General features: G+C 39.1%; 1 protein-coding gene across 3 annotated transcripts in view; it reads right to left on the bottom strand.

Moving 5' to 3' along the window:
• Positions 1-11965, bottom strand: part of IL5RA (interleukin 5 receptor subunit alpha) — a 41887-nt gene extending 29922 nt beyond the window's left edge. For 2 of the 3 annotated variants that reach the window (XM_028101798.2, XM_028101800.2), the window contains exons 1-7: positions 11883-11965; positions 10515-10658; positions 6524-6608; positions 4908-5053; positions 3563-3701; positions 663-816; positions 401-588 (exon numbers count right to left, since the gene is read on the bottom strand). In XM_028101798.2, the coding sequence (XP_027957599.1) occupies positions 401-588; positions 663-816; positions 3563-3701; positions 4908-5053; positions 6524-6596 (700 nt within the window). In that variant the 5' untranslated portion in view covers positions 6597-6608; positions 10515-10658; positions 11883-11965. The remainder of the gene's footprint in view (positions 1-400; positions 589-662; positions 817-3562; positions 3702-4907; positions 5054-6523; positions 6609-10514; positions 10659-11882) is intronic. The other variant, XM_028101799.2, reaches the window with a different exon arrangement.
• Positions 11966-21684: the final 9719 nt, after the last annotated feature.

The following is a 21684-nucleotide window of genomic DNA, read 5'->3' as shown; positions in this document are numbered from 1 at the left end:
GGCTGCTTCCTTCAGCAGTGAGTTCATATTCCCTGGTTCAGTGATTCTCACATGGTAGAGATTCTGTCCCCCACGGGACATTTAGAAATGTTGAGAGACATTTTGTTGTCACAGTGTGGGGTGGGGGGGGGGGGTAGAGAGATACTACTGATCTAGTAGGTAGAGACCAAGGATGCTGCTCAAAATCCTGCAAGGCACAGGACAGCTCCCACAAGACAGTTATCCAGTTAAGAATATCAGCAGTGCCTAGGTTGAGAAAGCTGGTCCCTGTGATTGTCAGGCAGGGGACAGATCGCATTTAGCATCGGAAAATTAGTCAAACTAGGTGATCTTTATAACCCCTTCCAATGCTGGGATTCTGCGATTTGGTTATTTCAGCTCTGAGTTAAGTCTGCCTTACCAATTGCATGCAGAGCAAACAGCTGATCAAAAGGCTTGATTGTAGCATGCTTGCTTGAACCGTTAGCATGCACTGCCAGGGAGTCGCTCCCTCTGCTACTGATAAAAGTCCTCAGAAACCAACAGGCAATATTTCTCTTCAGCGTGTCTTTCCTATACTCCTGGCACTCTTCGGTCGAGGAGCCATACCTAAATGGCAACACTCATAAGTTTTTAAGACGAGAGGCAACAATGCTTTTTCATAAGTAAACATAGCTACTCACCTGTAGTAGAGGAAATACTGCGTATCCTCAGGGGCCTCCTTGCCAACGAGCCAGGTACAGTAAAGAGAAACTTGGTATGGCCTTAAGGGATTATAGTTATTTAATGTGGTGTTCGTAGTACACGTTAAATTCACAATCGAGGTTCCAGGAGACCCTAGATGGTCAATAAGAGGGTCAAAAATAAGAAAACATTGCCATGACAGCTTTTAAATCTTGTACTTCCTCTGAAACTGTAGTGATTGGGAACATCTTACCATGAAAAAGTAAACGTTATCATAAATTTCTAGAAACCTTTTTGCAAAGCGCCAGCTTATTGGGGGGATGAAGCTAGGATTACAAAGCCTGAGTTTCTGGAATTAAACTTTCTGGCTACTTTGGGCTACGGGAGTGTGTCTGCGTGATATACTTGCATGAAAATTAAAGAGCAGTACAAGAGATTGTCATTCAAAGCGTGGTATTCTAATGCCATATTTTTCAACAATGAACTGTGACACTTTGAACCCCACTATTCTGGACCTCAGTTTTTCCAGCTGTAAATGGGAGAGTTGACAGAGAAAGGTCTCTAGCGCCACTTTGCATCCTAGAATTATGTGATTCATTAGGTCGCACCCAATGGTCCTGAATAACATAGATTGCCGCTCCGAAGGAAGTGGGTTCTGGCAGCACTGAAAAATAACACTTCCTTGGGTGCCTGGGTGGCTCAGTCAGTTAAGCATCTGCCTTCTGCTCAAGTATGATCCCAGGGTTCTGGGATCAAGCACTGCGTTGGGCTCCTTGCTCAGCGGGGAGTCTGCTTCTTTCTCTCCTCCCTACTCTTGCTCTCTCTCACTGTCTCTCTCACTATCTCTGTCTCTCTCATATAAATAAAATCTCAAAAACAAAACACTTCCTTGGAGACTCCATGCACACTAGCCTGTTGAAATCAGCTTTACTGTGCAAAGATATTAAGGGGATCTTGTGATTTTTCACCAAACGCATTATATTCATTTCACCCAGGATTTCTGAAGATTATTTGACTAGAAAGCCTTATTTTCATTTCAAACTGCACTGTCACCATGTTAATTGGGGCTCTTCAGAACACACCATAGTGGAGACACTGGCCTTGTGGTTGCTCACAGGAGGGAAAAAACACTTTGGGCTGAGGGTCAAGGAGGACCTCATCAAAGTGGGAGCCTTGAGATTGAATCTCCAATGATAGAAGGGGGTCTCTTTAGCTTAGTTTAAGTCAATTCGTATTTATCACTGTCAGCCAGCGTAGCTCAAGGGGGAGAAAAGACAGACCCCTTTTGTCCGCAGAGAAGTTGGACAAAAGGGACACTGTTTAGTTTGTGTTATTACCACGCACCGTCAGATAGGTTTTTTCTCTATATTCATATACAACAAATGTACATAGACTTATGTGTATGCCTTGTACTCAGTATATTAAATGACCAAATATTCCACACCCAAGTATAGTTTGGAGTCTCCTGTAATCTGTTTGTCTCCCACCTCTCTTCCAAGGAATTATGTGGTGTGAATTCAGGTTGATTCAGGAGAGAATTAATTTTTTATTCATGTCACTGTATATTGGCATGCTCAGAGAATAATTAGAATTGCAGACATGTAATTCTGAAAGATGCATTACAGGTATACTCCTGTTACTGAGATGTGGAAAAGTAGTTTAAGGCAAGGCACACAGAGGTCTGTATTTGTGATCTTGTGTCTACCTTGAATTAGTCTCTGAACTTGGAATCAAGGCCATTGTCAATTGGCTGTTCTATGGTCTACGCAACATGTTAGAATGAGTAAACAGCTGTTCACAGGGCTGCTCTCGGTCATCGACACAATTCAGAGGGTGCACAGCCTTTTCATTCAGTGATGTGACGAGACGATGGTTGGACAATTACCCATGGGCCAGACGGGCCAAGACAACAGTTACTAGGAACACTCACATAACCTGGGACGTGGTGATTCTTCTGTCTTTCCCTGGTGTGGGTGTGTGTGTTTCCAAGGCTTTAATCCCAAGTATCACTGATTGTATGTATTAGAAACCCCAATTTCCCACCAAAAGACAGTGTAGACAGTGGATGCTATCTATCCTCTTTCTTCATGGTGGGTTGTTCAGTGTTGTGACTTCTGTGAACCACCAGCAGCTTCCTTAAATTTGGTACGACAAGTCCTAGAGTGCAGAACGTCACAAACAGGACAGGAGGAAACGCTCCTTCTCAAGTGTGCACTGCTTGTTCTACTGGCTCAATAAAGCAAGAGACACTGTCCCTGCCCCCCAAAGTCTTATATTCAGAGGTGGCAGGCAGGGTATAAAGCTATTTATTTGTGAAAGATAATGGCATATGTGCCAAATGAGTAACACAGCTCATGAATGGGTTTTGAGGAGGAAGAGACTCCTTCAGTGTACAGGATGAAGAGTAAAAGGGCTTTCTAGAGGAGGTACAACTTGATTTGGGCTTTGAAGTATGGAAAGGATTCAGAAAAGCAGGCAGAGAGGAATCCAAGAGAGCAAAGCCTCTGAGGCAAGAAAAAGCTTCTGTGTGTGGGTGGGGGCGGGGGGCGGTCAATGTTAGAAATCTGCGAAAAGCAGAGGAATCATGTTGGGTATGGTTAGAAAATGTCTTACAGCCCAATTATGAAAGACCTGATTGGCCTTAATTTTGCTGATGACCCTGTGACTTGGGAGCAGGGGAGTGAGAAGCATGAGCTATGTCTGCAGGGATGCACCAGATGGAATGGGGTGGGTTATGACGATAAGTGATCACAGCCTCGGTTAGGATGTTGATGAGGAGGAAGAATACTTAGCAGAAACTGCTGACGGACTATGAAAAAGAAAAGCCAGTTACTTTTCCAACTTTGCCTGATCTCCAAAGTCAGGAATACAATACAAGGCTGTTAGGAGCCTGCCTTACCCGGTGGGGCTTTAAGCTCAGCAGAAACCCAGTTGCTTGCCAGGAGGGAGTGGCCATTCCATGGGATGGTCTGCACACTTGCTGAAAAGCCTTGATGAAGAACGGTTACGCGTTTGCTTTCGGTGTTTCTGGTTTCATACTAAAAATAAACCCCACAAGTCATGATGCAGAAAAGGGAAAGAGCATTAAGAGAGCTATTTTAATCCAATAGGCATTTTCTTCCACTTTTTAAATGGCATGTAAATAAAATGCAGGGAAGTAGTTTGTATAGAAAAAAATTAAGCACATGATTTTACAGGTACATATCTGCTTATCCCCAAACTCATCAAGTTAGGTAAATACGTACAGCTTTTTCCACACCATTCACACCTCAACGAAGTTGATTTTAAAAAATGAGCAAGTAAATAAATGACCCAATTCTAGCATTTGGGTGTTAAAAAAAAAAACATACAATAATATATAATAATTCCTCAATGATAGATGAACACATTCCTATAAAAACAAACAAAATACTACGATTAAGGCTCACATTCACTTCAGCCATCACCTCTAAACCCAGTCTCTTCCCCAGAGGTAATTTTCTAAGGGAAAATTCTCTAGAATTCCATATTGACTGAAAAAAATGGCTAATACTAATCGCTTCTCCCTTCATTTCATTTTACTGCACATCTCTTAGGTATCAGATGCTTTAACATAATCCCTGCAGTGGGAAACGGCAAAGCTGCGTCTCTGAGACGTACAGTGACTGGCCCAAGGTTGCTGAGGCAGGAAGTGACTACACCTGGATTCGAACCCCACTGCCTCCCATTTTATGCCACTGCTCTCTTCTCTATCTTTTTCTCTTTGCCTATTTTCAAGTATCAAATCCATTTTACCTTCAAAGTCCCTAAACGTTCTTTTCTTGGTGAAAGAATCGGAGCAAAGTTAAAAGGTTCTGTGCAGCTGTCGAATGCTAAGCAACATGCACAGCACTGGTTCATGGTCATTTCAACAGACACCCTACTCTGCTTGGAGCCTAACAGAAAACCCTTGGGTCGATTTTTTTTTTTTTTTTTTGTAACTTAAAAGTTAATTTGATAGGGAAAATGCGGTCAAAGTTAAAAGTGACTCTAAAGGGCGCCTGGGTGGCTCATTTGGTTAAGCAACTGCCTTCGGCTCAGATCATGATCCTGGAGTCCCGGGATCGAGTCCCACATCAGGCTCCCTGCTCAGCAGGGAGTCTGCTTCTCCCTCTGACCCTCTTCCCTCTCGTGCTCTCTCTCTATCTCATTCTCTCTCTCAAATAAATAAATAAAATCTTTTTAAAAAAGTGACTCTAAAGACGACTGTCAGAATAAATACTTACATCATCTTCTTGAGGAGCATTTATTCTCACGTGATACCCTAGCTCGACATCCTTTGGCTCTTGATCAGGATTTGGTTCCCAGCGTAAAAGGACTTGGGCTAGACCAATAACTTTGATGGTGAAGTTGGCAGGTGGGAGAAGTAAAGCTGTTGATGAAAAGGAGCCACATGATGTTCAATTGTACGGAGGCAGCACTTTTAAATTTTTCAAGGACTTTAGTGTGGAGTAAGGATCTTATTATTAGAGTGTATAATACTGAAATAATTTTGGAAAATTTCCTTTAAAAAACTGCTTTTAACTCCTTATCTTTCTAACTTTGCCCAGGTATTTCCCTATAGCATATACAAGTTTTTACTGAAATATGAATATTTTAATATATCATTCCTTATAACTCTAGTTTTCAAACTGAGGGCCATTATCTATAAATTGGCTAGAAAAACTTACTGGTTTGTGGCTAGAATTTTTTTTTAATGACATGGAAGAAAATAGGATAGAAAATATCAGGGTCCATGAAACATAATTACTATTTCATGAACCTCTTATTTCCACTACATGAATGTACTTAAATATTTGTATTTGTACTGGTTCTTGATGTAAAATTAATTTATTTCTCATTTTGATTCAAAGTCAAAACAATTTGTGAGCAAAACTACTTAGACTTTAATAGAAAAGAGGGTTTTTTTCTTTGAACCACTGTTTTCAAAATAAAAACTTTCCTTTAAGCACAGGTGAGCAAAAAGAGAAAAATTACCTCTAATCCTGCAACTGAGAATAGTGTTAATATGTGATATATTCATTATTTTTTGTCCTTGGCATATGTTGCTACAACTTGTTAAATTGTTTCCTAAAACTAGGACAATATTGTACACACCATTAGGAAACTGACTTTTATTCCTTTACTACATGGTTATTTCCATTGACCTTTAATTTTGAATAGCCTTCTATAACTCTGCGTCTATACTTGCCACATACTTGCTCTGTCTATATCGCACTGTCCATTATGGTAGCCACTGGCCATATATGGCTATTTAAGTGTAAGTTAAACCAAATGTTCATTACCTTAGTTGCACGAACCATATTTCAACTACTCTGTAGTCACTTATGTATAATGTCTACTCCATTGCACAATGGGGATATAGAACAGTGTCCTTATCATAGAAAGTTCTCTTAGACAACACTACATATGGACCATATGATAACTTTCTTTTCTTAGGCTCTGTCCTTATACCATATCCATAGATCAACAAGTTTCTGAACTGAAGCGTAGTGGAAGTTTTTATTCTTTGGTTGTGAGGACTTGTAACCAACCCCTTGCATGCGAAGGCATTTCACATGCGGCTGCCAGCTCCAGCTCTATTCCATAGAGCCCGTACACCCACACTCAGAATATGATTTCCCAGTGTAGCATAAAATTGGCATTCCAGCCAACTTTGCTTTCTTAAAGTACAGCACATTGAAAACGTTTGTATTCTGAAAAGAGTAAATATTCTTCTTTTAAAAAAATCCATACATAATTTCCTAATTGAGGGATTATTTAGGAAAAAATAATGCTATCTTTTTTGTAATGTACTTTTTTTTTTAAAGAAACACTACTGAATTTAATAGATGGTACCTACATTTTTTATCGGGAAGTAAGTCTGCTCTTGGTATCACCATAGCCCACAACAGAACCAGTAATGCAGGTGCCATGATAATCACATCCTACAGAAAACAGAAGGATGAAGATCCCAATCACCACCAGTTGCCATTTTTAAGAAAAACTGGAAGCTACCTTTTAATATAAAATATAGTCCTTTTCCCATTTAACAGTTCTGAACTATCTGTTATGTGCTAGAAATATAAATATGAACAGATGTTGGGTTTTGTCTTTAAAATGTGGAGCCATAGTCTGAGGGGCAGGATGAAATGTAAATGAATAATTGTAGTCCAGTTAAACACTGTTGCAATAAAGGTGTGAATGGGGCACAGTAGGAGCCAAGAGACTTCTGAATTGAGAAGGATTAACTAGAGTTCTTTTTTTTTTTTAAGATTGATTTATTTAGAGGGAAAGAGAGAGAGAGAAAGAGGGAGGGGCAGAAGGAGAGGGAGAGAGAGAGTCCCAAGAAGACTTGGTGCTGAGCACAGAGCCCGATGCAGGGCTCGATCTCATGACCCCGAGATCAGGACCTGAGCCGGTCACTCAACCAATGGAGCCATCCAGGCGTCCCTTAACTAGAGTTCTTGACACACCAAGGGGAAAGGCAGTCCTGGTGGAATCCACAGCAAAGGTAAAGTCAGAAGAGCAGAAATTGAGTGGGTGAGGTTGGGTACTGAGTGGGAGACCAGAGCAGATCTTTGAAGAGTAAAAATTCTAGGCACTGTTATTCAGATTGAAAATAAGCATCATTCCAATTTTTCATTAACAAGTATTTAAATACGGGCCAACATGACAAGAAACTTTAAAACAATTTTAATGTGGGAAAGAGACACTTTGTATCACAAACCTGAAATATTATGGCACTTTAAGCTTTGGAGAGGTTAAATATGTTGATGAATCCAAATAGGGGCGGGCCATCAAAGGAATTAAAAACATAGTTACAGGCCTGAGGAAAATAAACACGGTCTTGCTACCTACTTGAAACAACTGGACAATGAAACTGAAGCTAGAGTAGTAATGTTATAATAACTCAGCATGGCAGTCTGGAAAGCGTGGTTGTTAACGTCAGCATCTTGTTGACACGTTGTCGAAGAAGGGAGTGGATCCCTTGTTGGGAATTATCGATTAGAAATCTTGAGGGCTTCCTCTGAAGATATTGAAAGGCATTTTTCACATGGACTGGATTTTAAGGAACGAAGAATGTTCACAGCTTCTCCGTGTTGTGTTGTGTTGTGTGCTCTTCTGGCTTTTACAAAGCAGTTCTTCCTTTTAGTTCTCATGCCCCACCCCCCCGCTTTGATTCAGTGCATGGTCCACATGGTTATTACCCAACTGGCAATGAAGAAAAGGAGTCTGAAAGCTTAAATAATTTTCCAAAGATCAAACAACTCGTAGAAAATGGAATTTGGACCCAATCTTGGATTTACCAACACCGAAGCCTGTGTTCTGTACTAATATAAATGACTTCTAGTTTTCAGTTTAAAAATTTATTTAAAAAGGGGCGCCCAGCTGTCTCAGTTGGAAGAGCATGTGATTCTTGGCCTCGGGGTCATGAGTTTGAGGCCCACATTGGGTATAGGGATTATGTAAAGTACAATATTTTTTTAAAATTTATGCAAATGGGCTGGTATTTAGCAAATATAATGGTAACCACAGAAAGACTTTTGGCCAAATGGCAAAAAAAAAAAATTCTTATTATTTTTTAGCTCACTATTTAACCAACTTATTACTTACCTTACTACTATCACTCTTAACTTTGTAATGAAATTAGTAAAATATCACAATATAGAAGGTAGCAACATCATACAAATCATTCAATTTCTTTTTCAAATAAGCTTAAGTATTGCTAATCAGAATTGTGCTACTTTTGATAAAAATAATTTTCTCTTACTCTGGTCCCACATTGTGTAGAAACAGAATTTTAAAAATGACAAGGACAATAAAAGCAGATATTTTAATACTCTAAAATTTTTCAACAAGAATGTTAAGGAGTTAAAGGGAAACATTAGTAATTTGCTGAACCTAAGAAGCAAAGATACAAAAAAAAAAAAAAAACCCTTAACAAATAACAATAAAGACAGTTTCCTCTGCAAGAAGGTCATGTCTTTGAAACATCAGCATTTCCTGAAATGATGTTATATATGCTCTAACTTTGCACTAATGGTCATTAAGAGGAATTCTAGGTCAGGGGAAAAAAAATGCAAGATTGATATTCCCTAGTGACTTGTACTGACTGGCAAAGTAAATAGTATTTTATGACCAAACACTTATTTGTCCTTCGAAGTTAAGTAATCGAAGAGATAAAACTGTTGAATATCTAAGTGGGGGAATAATTGAGTATTTTACATAACCAAGCACCCTCCCGTAGAATTTGTTACGTATTCCGACATCATAGCTGCTGAAAATGGAATTATGTTTTGTATTCAGTCACTCAGAACTTTTTCAATGATTAATTTCTTTTTTGCTATAAAACAGCCATACAGTTTTTTTCACATCTCATTGTGATATTTTCCATTCAAAAAGGCGACACAACAAAATTAGGTGTCCTCTAGACGACAAAAGATATTCAAATAGAAGTCAGAATATTAGTGAGACTGACAATTTTTTGTGAGCCAGATAAATTCCCTCCCGGACTGGGCATTACTGGAGCTTTGGCAGTTGACCCGTGTTTCCTCTAATCCTGGTCATTGTCTGCTCTGTTCCCTGAAAGCTCCTCCAGCCTTTGTCCATGATCCCTTATTATTTCTGGTCTCAGGCAGAACAATTACCACTGCTGGAAAAACAACCCAAATCTCTCTGGGCCATGTTTTTAATCCAAGGGTATATTGTTAAATAGATGTCAACTGTGCGACCTTTCACTGGACAAGAATAGAGCTAGCTACTTCTCTAGCTTAAAAAAATACATATCAAAATGACAATATGATCAACTACTTCTCATGGCTACCAATTAAAATCTGCAAGAAAGATATCAAGTTGTTAAGATAACATTCAAACTAAGCAGAATAAAGCAAACATGGGCCTACTTACAGTCATCACAAAACAAACTCAGTTTCTTAGAGATATTATAGGCTACTTGTTCATGTGACATTTCGCTGAGTTTACCTAAAATTCCTTGAGTGCCCTCAAAGAATCTGCCTTCTGGTTAAGTGTTATATTGGAAATTTGGGAGAAAACAGGAGCACAACCTCTTGCACTATATATGTTTGTAGAAAGTTGGGTAAAGTTTTGGCAATTGGCAATGGATTTCCCCAGTGTTCCTAAGAATTGGTCAAATTCTACCGAAGTTCAGACTTAAGAATATTTTCCCCTTTTTTTTTCTTTTCAAATTATTTTTTTTTTTGCCTGGGGCATTTGTTTTATAACCAAAGCTGTATATGCAACCCTGTTTTTAGAGCATTTTTTGAGTCACTTTTGGTGACATCTAGTTCCAGACTCAACCTCAGTGCACAGAAATTGAAAAGCAACTGGGAGGATTCATGCTCTGTTAGGCTCTTAAAAGTAAAGAGTTTGCTTTTTTACTTCCTCTTTTTTTTTCCTGTACAGCATAATCAGCAATAAAACTCATCTCTTGAGGGATGAAGAATAAATAAATAACCCAAGGTGTAAAATGCAAATGACACGTTTAGCATTTAGGTATATTGTATTACCCCCCAAATGAAAACCTGTGCAAGCTTCCTAAAAATATAAATGAGTGATAAGGACCATATATAATGCATGCAATTTTTTCTTACTATTCCTGGATTTTGGTCAACTTTCTGAAATAGTCATAAAATATAAGTCATGGATTCAAAATGTTGCCCTATACATTCATAAACAATCTTTAGCCAAGGTAGGAATGCTGCTTCATTGGGAAAATGAAGGAAGAAGGACTTTGCTGCTAATCTTCCAATGGTGGTTAAATGTCTCCCAGCTAATCCCACATGGTATGATTTGCCATCCCGCATCTGTGCTTCCCCCATTCCCGGGCATACCTGCCTCTGGTGATCCTCTTGTTTCCAACGACCGTGCTCAATATCAGAGGGCCAGGACCAGATCCATCCTGTCCGTGCATTTGGCTGCAGCCCCAGCACCTAGCACAGTGTCAGGCACAGAGCAGGTGCTAAACGTGCCTGGCCCTGTATAGAATAGAGGCAAATTAATATGCTACCCTTACCAAGTCCAGTTCTGCAGGGTAAAACCTAGCATGGGGATGAGATAGACCAGAGCACAGGAGGTGGGGGGGAATATTAACAAGCCTGGTCCGTTTGGGGGGTGTGTGTGATACATTTGGTACCTTGCCTAAAAATTTCCCCAAGTAGCATTTCACGTAATGAAAACAAATGAGGTGATTTGATTTCCAAATCTTCATTATGTTTTGAAAGGCAAACTTTTAACAAATAGCTACATACCTTAATATATCTTTCAATAACTACAAAAGAGGACGTAACCTTTCAGGCAAAATAAAAATTGTACCTGGTAATGAAATTTTTGGCATGATAATCCATTAAATTGAGTATCAAATACATTAATCAATATGGCTATAAAAGCGGTCACTTTTCACGTGTTTATGAATGTTAGGCTCATGGGGGTACTGAGGGATTTTTTTTTTAAATTTTTCATTCAATTCATTTCTCCTGTATATATAAAATAAATTTATGTTGCTTTGGGTAAATAATTAACAAAACCAAGTGAGATTTCAGCTATTTATGTTTTAGATACTTCTAATTATTGTACATCTCGTATCAAGTCAAACAATCTTGAAAAATCCCAGAACTCCCAGGAGAGACAAAAAGCAGAATGCCTCCAGTTAGATGCAGTGCAATCATCTCCTTTTTGCTGTTGTTCCTTAATTTGTAGCTTTCTTAATTAACTCTCAAATGCCCTCACCAAGATATTTCATTAACTGCTACACCCTGTTTTCTAATCTCAGGTATTTTCTAAGAAATCTTGGTAGAGTATATATTTTCCTTTTAATCCCTAGAGTATCTGCAGCAATGGCAAACCAGTCCCCTATATAAGGGTCAACAAAAACCGTAGGTGTCTTGTTAATACGACTCACCTAGCCATGGATTTGCCCTCCTCAGTTACTTAGCTGAGTTACTAGGACACAAGAATAGAATGCTATACCCAGAATTGATATGACCTGTCTGATAGACGTTTTATAGCACCATTATTAGTTCTGTCCCTGCTAATTATAGTTAGGGTTTTGTTTCCCCTTTTTATTTAAAAATTTGCCATATATTTAGAAATCACTATTTCTCCCTTTCCCCATCCTCCCCCCCTTTCCCCATGTAATGAAATTCTTAGGAGGTGGAGCACAGGGTGATCTTAGAGAAAAAAAAAAAAAGGCATTTGCTCACTTTGCGATGAATCAGCCTTGGATCCCCACTTACTGAGAAGTGTGGTGGCCATGCCATCAGGAGCAGCTGCAAGGGCATTGAAAATGAATCTTATCTCTGGGTGTACTTTTTGACTTAGAGGCGGTTCTTCTTTACTGTTTCATCATCACAGCTGTAATGGTTACAAACTCACAGGCAGTTTGCTTTACCATGGGATGGCAACAGAGCTTCTCTAAGCACATATCCAGGAGCATTTGTAAGAGCAGTTATGGATGACCCTCAACAGCAGCTCCCCAATGAATAAAATGAAAGGATCTCTCTTGTCCAGATAGCCACTATCTGATAACGGTCTCATCTGCATTTTCATTCTCTTTCAAGATGTTTGGCTCTGTTCTGGAGCTGAAAGTCACATTTACTCCTGGGTGACAAGGTCAAGTTTTCTGTGGGTACTCTCAATCACTGCCTTTGTGTGTTCTTTACATGCTCCATTCAGTTAAGGTATGTATGCATTGCGCCTCTGTCACCCACACAGCGCCAGGCTCATGCGAGGACAAGAAGAATGGAGTGTGAGGAATAAGTCTCTCTGCCTTCTGAGCGTTAGCAGCACTTCTCAGTCTTAAGAGAATGCCTTAGCCTTTCTCTTCTTTGCAAGCAGGTCCTGCACCTGCAAATACTTGTGTGTGCCAGGGGCAGGGAGAGCTTCTGAGTGTGATAAACTGCTGGGAATTGTAGCCTGGCTCATCCTGTACAAATTGTGACAGACAGTGCCAGTTGGGTCTGCGGGCATGGCCCAGGACCTTCTCCTTCCTGTCAACTCTCATGTTCCAGCAGAGCACCTCTGCTGTCCTCAGTATGCTTTAATTGAAGTAAACCGAATTGCATTTTCCTTTATTTTGTTCCATTTCTGTCTAGAAATTTTGAGGTGACTGACTAGCAAAGCTAATTAAAAACACGTGGCCTAGGGTGTGAATGGATAAGAATAGCACTTACTGGGGTGCCTGGGTGGCTCAGTTGGCTAAGCCTTCCACTTAGGTCATGATCCCAGGGTCCTGGGATCGAGCCCCATGTCGGGCCCCCAGCTCAGCGGGGAGTCTGCTTCTCCCTCTCGCTCTGTGTGCGTGCTCTCTCTCTCTCTCTCTCTCACTATTTCTCAGATAAATAAAATCTTAAAAAAAAATAGCACTTATTGTACTAAGCATCTGAGCCACGTCCTAGTCATTGCTTTTGTAAGGGGACCTCCACTCTTAGCCCCAGGAGCTGAGTGACAATGGTCTCTGAGAAGCCAAAGTGGAAGGAGGGGGAGCAAGGGCCTGGAGGCAATTGCCAGGTGAGATCAGTTCTGTTTGCAAGATGAGGAACCACAGGTACCCTGAATGAGACTTCCAGGAGGCTCAGTATAGGTGACGTGTAAGAACATTGAGTGGGGTTCTTAAGGTATCCGTTGTAGCAGTTGCCAAACTGGATCAGTCATTATTGGATGACCTGAAAAAAATGCGATTTTCCCGGGGAAATGGGAAGTGACAGAGGGAACAGAGATCCATTTATTTGCTAAGAAGCACCCAGAAAAGTTGAGATAAAGCATCAGCCTCTGACCTACCCTTGGACGTTCCACACATCTAATTTTAGGTGTAGCATACTTGTCACTATAGAAACCCTAAAAATAGTTATTGATCATTGTGAGGGCCATAATTTCTGGCCTCAGAGTCTGCTTTCACATTCTATTTCTTATATTCTTTAACTCAAGCGTTTATTGAATGCAGCTGTGCACAGTGCCAGGCACTGTTAAGGACATAAAGACAATTAGATCTGGCTACTACCCTGGATACCATATTCTTGGATATATGATCTTTTTTCAGCTTTCTTAATAATTTTAAAAATACACTTGTATTTTGTCTCCATGTCCTATTTCCACTGTAGCCTGAAGGACAATGATGGTTTTTTTATAGTTTACTTTTTGTGGCAACGGTTTTCTTCTTTAGAATAAACTGTAAATGTCCAAAGATAGTATAATGGAACATGCTGGAAGAATCCCCCAAATTGTTTTTTTTTTTTTTTAAGTAAAATCAAATTTGCCTGTATCTTTTAGAAGAAAAGCAATCTGGGTTCAGCCAAATAGTATAGGTGAAAATATGAATAGGGTAACAGGAAGGAACTCAGGATTCAGTGGTTCCATCTTGGACTCTGGTTACAGGAGCTTACTATATGTGTCTATAAATAGAAATCCATTCCATGGAAATGTGAAATGGATACCAAGATTTATATGAGAGAAAAAGAGTGAAATTCATTATACCTTTACTTGTAATAGGAAAAATAATTTGGGAATGGTTGCGAGAAAGATAACTTTCAAAGGTTGAAATATGTAGATAATAAAAGCAACGTTTATCAAGAACTTTTAATAATACAGGATATTACAGAAAAATGTTAAGCAAAAACAATAGAGCAAGTATACATATGTAGATTTTTTTCATAATCTCATTTTTGATCAAAAGAGCAAACCGATAGGAGCGATTATCTCTAAGTAGTAGGTTATTAGTTATTGTTGCAGAACAACCACCCAGAGACACTGCAGTGGCAAATAATGATAAGCATTTATTTCTTGCCCAAGTGTCTGAGTTTTGACTAGACTCTGGCTAAATTTGGCTGGGCTCCAGATCACAGTGGGATCACGTGTATTCTCAACATCTGTCATTCTCTTGGAACCAACGGCTACCCAAGGCGGATTCTTTTTATGGTGATAGCAAACGTGCAAGAGAACAGGACCAACTGTGCAAGCCCATTTCATGTATCTCCTTATGTCACATTCACTGACATCCCAAGAATCAGAACAGATGACATGGCCACACGCAGAGTCAAGTAGACCCAGCCACAGTCTACTCCCCCCACCATGGTAAGGCCATGATAAAGGTGTGGATGTGTGCAACTGCTAGAGGGCAGTGAAAAATTGGAACCAATGGCTCATCTACTGCAGTGGGATTTCCATGTCCCTTAATTTTCTTCTTATGCTCCTATATATACAAATATCTTATTCTGTATAAATGCAGGAAAAAATAAAGTATTAGAGATACACAGATTAATGGGGTAGAACTGAGAATCCAGAAATAAACTCTCACATTTATGATTGATGGATTCTTGACAAGGATGCCAAAATAATTCAATGGAGAAAGGAACAGCTTTTTTTTTAACAAATGGCATATAAATATGCAAAAAAAAAAAAAAACGGTGTTCAACCCCTACCTCATACCACATACAAAAATTAACTCCAAGGAAATCAAAACTTAAAAGTGAGAACTAAAACTCTAAAACTCTTAGAAGAAAACATAGGCATAAATCTTAGTGACCTCACATTAGGCAGTGGTTCCTTGAACATGATCCAAAAGCAATGAAAGAAAAGGTAGATATATTGGACTTCAGTAGAATTAAAAGCTTTTGTGCTGCAAAGGACACCAGAAAGAAAGTGAAGACAACCCACTCAATGGAAGAAAATATTTACAAATTACATATCTGGTAAGGGACTTGTAACCAGGAAAAAGAGGAAATCTGACAACTCACCAATGAAAAGATAAATACCCCCATGAAAAATGGACAAAAGATTTGAATGGACATGTCTCCAAAGTAGATGCCCCAATAAGCAGCAAGTACATGAAAAGCTGTTCAACATCATCCATTGGAAAAATGCAAATCAAAACCACGAGGAGATACCTCTTCTCATCCACTAGGATGGTTAAAATAAAAAAGACAACTAATAGTGTTGTTGAAGATGTGGAGAAATTAGAACCCTCAAAGGTTCTGAGTGGAACCTGTTGGTTCCCACTGCTGGTGGGAATGTGAAATGGTACAGCTGCGTTGGAAAACAGTCTGGCAGTTTCTCAGAAGGTTAAACATAGAATTACCATATGAATCAGCAATTTCATTCCTAGGCAGATACCCAAAAGAATTGACAATCTATATCTGCACAAAAATTTATATCTGAATGTTCATAGCAACATTATTCATAATAGCCAAAAAGTGGAAATAGCACAAATGCCTGTCAACCAATGATAAAGAATATGTGGTATATCCATGCAATGGATGGACGTCTGGGCAGCTCAGTTGGTTAAGCTGTCCAACTCTTGGTTTCAGCTCAGGTCATGAAATCAGCGTTCTGAGATCAAGCTCCCGGGTCAGGCTCCGTGTTCAGTGGGGAGTATCCTTGAAGATTCTTTTTCTCCCCACCTCAGTGCCCCCCCCCCACACTCACTTGCTCACTGTCTCTCTTTAAAAAATAAAATAAATATCCATGCAATGGAATGTTATTAAGCAGTGAAAAGAAACGAAGAACCCACACATGTTAGAACATGGATGGTCATTGAAAACCTGAAGCTAAGTAAAAGAAGCCAGTTCACAAAAGACCACATATTTTATGATTCCACTTATAAGAAATGTCTAGAATAGGCAAATTCGTAGAGATAGAAAGTATATTAGTGATTGCCTACGGCTGGGTAGGGGGAGTGTGGGCAAAATGAGAAGTGACTGCTGATGGTGGTGGGGTTTCTCAGAGGGTAAGCTAAAAATCATTAAGTTATATACTTCATATAGGTGAAGTTTATGATGTGAATAATCTCATTAAAACTGTTATTTTTTTTAAAAGATGCCCTAACAGGATTTAAATAGAATCCTAGGTAGTTATTAGAACAATTCCAGTATAAAATCAATGTGTAGGTTTACCATGTATAGCTAAAATTAAAAGCATATCTTTATTCAAAAAAGAATCCCAGGAGCTTAAGCATCTTGAGTTGTTAATAACCAGTTCTTCTTTTTACTCTTGCTTGCATTATTTTTTCACTTGTATTGAGATAAGATTGACGTATAACATTATATAAATTGGTGTGCAACATAATGGTTTGTTGTAACTACATATTACAAAATAATTTTGCAGGGACCAATTCTTTACTTGCAAAGCCAGATACAGGAAATCAACCAGCATGTGGAAACAAATAAATTATATAATTAAGCTTACTTTATTAAGGTAAATTAGTATTCTATTTCAATCAGGAGGTAACTTACCTCATGCCTGGGGCTGTCAATTGCTTTATACACATTACCATATCACAATCCTATAAACCTATTTTGCAGATGAATAAACTGAAACTCAGACATCACAAGTTTGGTTGTGATGCTCCCCAGAGTCACATTGCCCACAATGGCAACACTTGTGTAATTGTCATAATTATTTTAAGAGAAACAATGTAACAAGTACTTAACAAGGACTAAGTCTCCTACTTGGTGGTGGTGGGGGAAAGAGATACCTCTTGAGAAACTTCCCATTATTTCAGGTGAAGTCTGAATATCATTTCCAATGGGAAGACCTCTCCAACTCTACTCTTTCTCCCAAGGGAGTGTTCATTCTGCAGCTGAGACTATACTGTACTGAATAGTATTTTATATCTCTATCTCCACCACTAGATGCGAGGGCAGGTCTTAATTTGATCTATCTTGGTTTTATCAGAATCCATCAGAGTATCCAGTTTTAAGAAAAGAAGAGGGAGTTTGTGTTGTTACGATAGGGAATTCCATATGATTATTTTAAGGTAGAAATGCAATGGAGAACATCACAAGAAAGCTGGTTTAGACTCTTGGTTCTGATCTGAGGCTGCTGATAAGTCAATTTTGAAGGTGATTATTCTCAGTCTTTACCCTTGGGCCTCTGTTCTTTTAACTATTATTGAAGTCCCATCTTTTAAAATTAATGACCCAGTATGAAATTTCAGAACAGCTAAAATTGATTTGTCTATTTACTTATCTCTTTTAAATGTAAAATAAAATTGCATTTGTGTGTAAAATCCCCTCGCACCAATGAAAATTGCGATTCTACATTTTCTGAGAAATCTCTTTATTTGTCCTCTGGGAGATCTTAAACTTTAGTTGGCTTCTATTAAACTTTTATGAGAACAAAACGAGTGAATGACTTTTCCTTCAAAGAGGTACTTTTTGTTGTTTCGAAGAAAGAAGACATTCTTGAAACAGAACATGTCTTTTAAACAAATTACTCAGTGTTGCTTACCCCCCAAAAAGGGGTGGGGGAGGGGTTTGAGGTTTAACCATCAACTCCCAAATTGCAGAATATTAAAATTAGGCCAAAATTATGTTTTTATCTGACTTGTCTGAATGTTGCTTCAGATATCTTCCTCAAGGGGCCTAAAATGCTATTACAAAATCTTATCTTTATAGGAAGCATTATTCTCCTTTCTCTGTCCTATTTCAAAATGCAGATGCTCTTTGGAGTAGTGATGTTTTAAGGACACTGATGCCATAGGTCCTGGAGTTGGGTGCTGGCCGGTGGGGTGGGGACCTCTGATCTCAGGGTTACCACTCTGCTTTTTAATGGTTTTTACCTCTGGTCAGCCATGTGTTTTTACTTGAAATCGAAGCCTCTGCCTAAAACCAGAAACAGGAAGAAATGGAGAAAGTATCAGCATTAAGGTCGACAGAGTTATTATCCCAAGTTGATTAACCAGTTGTTTTGTCACATGATAATCCTTGGTGTTCCCACGTCTTCCTATCCCCCTACCCACGAAACCATGCACTTGAAGGGCTGAATAATGAGCCCCCCCAAAGATGTGCACCTCCTAATTCCTAGAGCTTGCAAACATATCACCTTATTTTCAGATGTAATTAAGGTGAGGATCTTTCAATGGGGAGGTTATCCAGGATTATCCAAGGGGCTCAGTGTAATCACAGAGATCCATATAAGGAGGTAGCAAAAAGGTCAGAAAGAAAAGATGTTATGTTTGCTGGCTTTGAAGATGGAGGGAGGGAAGCTCTCAAAGCTGGAAAGGACCAAAAAGAAAACAAACACAGATTCTCCCCAAGTGCCTCTGGAGGGAATGCAGGCCTGTTGGACTCATGTTAGATTTGTGACCTCCAGAACTGGGAGAAAATAAGTTTATGTACCAGGCCTTTCCACCCATTTTCCATGCTACAGCCAGACTAGTCACACGAAAATACAGTAGGTTTATGAAAACTCCTGCCTAAAAAACCTTCAATTCTTTCGTATTACCATTAAAATGAAGTTCAAGTGTCACCATGTGAGGTGCCCAGCCCTGCAGGATCTTGTCCTGCCTGCTTCTTAAGCTTCATCAGAGTACTCTAGTGATCTTGAGTCGGAATGTTTGAGTTGAATTCTGTGTGTGCTCCTCACTACCTGTGTGACCTTAGACAAATTAACCTCTCTGTGCTTATGTTTTCTCATTGGAAAATACCTCATTGCATGTTCCTGAGGATTAATAAGAATACGATGCTTGTCAGCGTTCTAAGAATAGTATAAATTACTATGTAGACTTATTACTGTGAGCATTCACACATGCCATGGACACACAGTAGACACTAAACAAATATTGGATGGATGGATGGATGGATGAAAACAGCATTGCATTCACAACTGTTTCACATAGTCTGTCACTTCTCTCTGATTTGCAGAGATGATTCAGTTTTAAAGGAACACAACCAAAACTTAGATGAACAGAGACAACTGAACATTTGGGAGCCACATTTTGGCTACTAGATGTATAAACTGGAATAAAAAAATCTGATCCACTCTGAAGAAAGTTGAAAGCTGTCCAGTCCTGAGGGAGTCTTTAGCCAGCACTGAAGTGCATACCAACCAACATTAATGGGTTTTCAAACCAGCATTGGTAACTAAGACTTGAAGTTTGTATATACAATAAATAATTCTAAGCTGTTTTTATCTAATTTTCTTTACTTTTTAATATGTTGCATTCTAACTGCAGAATACTACTCACGGCAGTGGTGTTTCTATAGTATAATGGAAACTTGCCCTACCTAACAGTCCCCTCTGTTCATATTTACTTAGGGGTAGATAATATACAATAAGAATACTTCCTGTAGGAGTTCCGTGTAATAAATGTCAGTTCCTTTGCAGGTAAAATTCTATTTCCCTCAGGATGGGTCTATACTAAGAGATAATAGTAAACCTCTTGTGTGCAGCAGAAAGGACTTTGTATTGCTTTGGTTGTTCTCACCATTGTCCTGGGGAGAAGGTTGAGCAGCATCTGTCTACAGAGTTCTCTTCCGCTTTAGTTTAATGGCCTCAAAGTTCTTCATTCTACCTTCATATGGAAATGCTTTAATAGTTGAATTTATTTGAATAAGCATTTCTTGAGAGCCTTTTTAAATATATATCTTTAAACTTTCATGTTCTAGTTTTGGCTAATATAAGGAAAGAAAATAGTTGGTCAGTTTTTTTCAGGTATAATTTACATAAAGGAAAGTTTACCCTTTTTAGTGTACTGTTCATGTGTTTTGACAGACACAGTCATGCACTCACCACCACCATCAAGATATAGAAGCATTCCATCACCCCCCAAATTTCACTCACGCCACTTTGTAGTGAGCCCCTCCTTCCATCTGCTGTTCCCTCTGGCAACTGGGCTGTTTTATGTCTCTATAATTTTGCCTCTTCCAGGATGTCTTATGAATAGAATCATTATGTAGCCAACTGAGTCTGGCTTTCTTTATTTTAGATTTAGATATATATCAGGAGTTAACTCTTTTATATTGCTAAGTGATATTCCTTTGTATGGATGTACCACAGTTTACTTACCCATACATCTGTTGGAGGAAATTTGGCTTATTTCCAAGTTTGGATGATTATCAGTAAGTCTACTACTACCATTCGCATACCCTTTTTTTTTTTTTTTTTTTTTTAAGTAGGCTCCATGCTCAGCATGGAACCCAACACAGGACTTGAACTCATGGCCCTGAGATTAAGACCTGAGCTGAAATCAAAAGTCAGACACGTAACCGACTGAGCCACCCAGGTGTCCCCACATACATTTTTAAATGTGAACGTAAGTTTTCTTTTCTCTCCATTAAATATCAAGCAGTAGGTTTGCTGGGTTGTATATTAAGAGTAGAGATAACTTTATCAGAAACTGCCAAAATGTTTTCCACAGTAGTTGTAGCAGTTTATATTCTTATCAACAGTGTATGAGTTCCAGTTGATCTACATTGTTGGCAGCACTTGATAATCCCAGGTTTTTGATTGGAACATTCTAATAGGTATGTAATGGCATCTCACTGTGGCTTCAATTTGTATTTCCCTAATAAGTGATGATGTTGCCTGTCTTTACATGATTGGTTGCTAACCATATAACTTCTTGTGCTACATTTGTTTCTATATTATAACCTGTATCTCTATACTTAAAGCTATTATTAAAATTAAAACTTACTGGGGTGCCTGGGTGGCTCAGTCATTAAGCGTCTGCCTTCGGCTCAGGTCATGATCTTGGGGTCCAGGGATTGAGCCCCGCATTGGGCTCCCTGCTCAGCGGGAAGCCTGCTTCCCCCTCTCCCACTCCCCCTGCTGTGTTCCCTCTCTCGCTGTGTCTCTCTCGGTCAAATAAATAAAATCTTTTAAAAAAATGCTTTAAAATTAAAACTTATTGGGGCGCCTGGGTGGCTCAGTTGGTTAAGTGTCTACCTTCAGCTCAGGTCATGATCCCAGGGTCCTGGGATCCAGTCCCGCATCGGGCTCCCTGCTCAGTGGGGAGCCTGCTTCTCTGTCTCCTGCTCCCCCTGCTTGTGCTCATCCCCGCTCGCTTGTGCGCTGTTAAATAAATAAAATCTTTAAAATATTAAAACTTATTTATATTTGCTGCCACTGAATAAAAATACGTTTGTTTTTAAATTATTAACCTTGAATCCTAAGACCTCTAGATCCACTTATTCAGGTAGTTTTGTCGATTCCTATGCAAACCATTATGTCATCTGAAAAGACAGTGTCGCTTCTTTCCTGATTATGACATCTTTTATTTCTTTTTCTCAT

Source organism: Eumetopias jubatus, unplaced genomic scaffold, assembly GCF_037043125.1.
Source record: "Eumetopias jubatus isolate StellerSeaLion01/CBP00866 unplaced genomic scaffold, mEumJub1_p1.0 scaffold_1, whole genome shotgun sequence".
Classification (NCBI taxonomy): domain Eukaryota; kingdom Metazoa; phylum Chordata; class Mammalia; order Carnivora; family Otariidae; genus Eumetopias; species Eumetopias jubatus.
The sequence above is the reverse complement of the archived record's forward strand: the minus strand, read 5'-3'. Positions and strand labels throughout refer to the sequence as shown.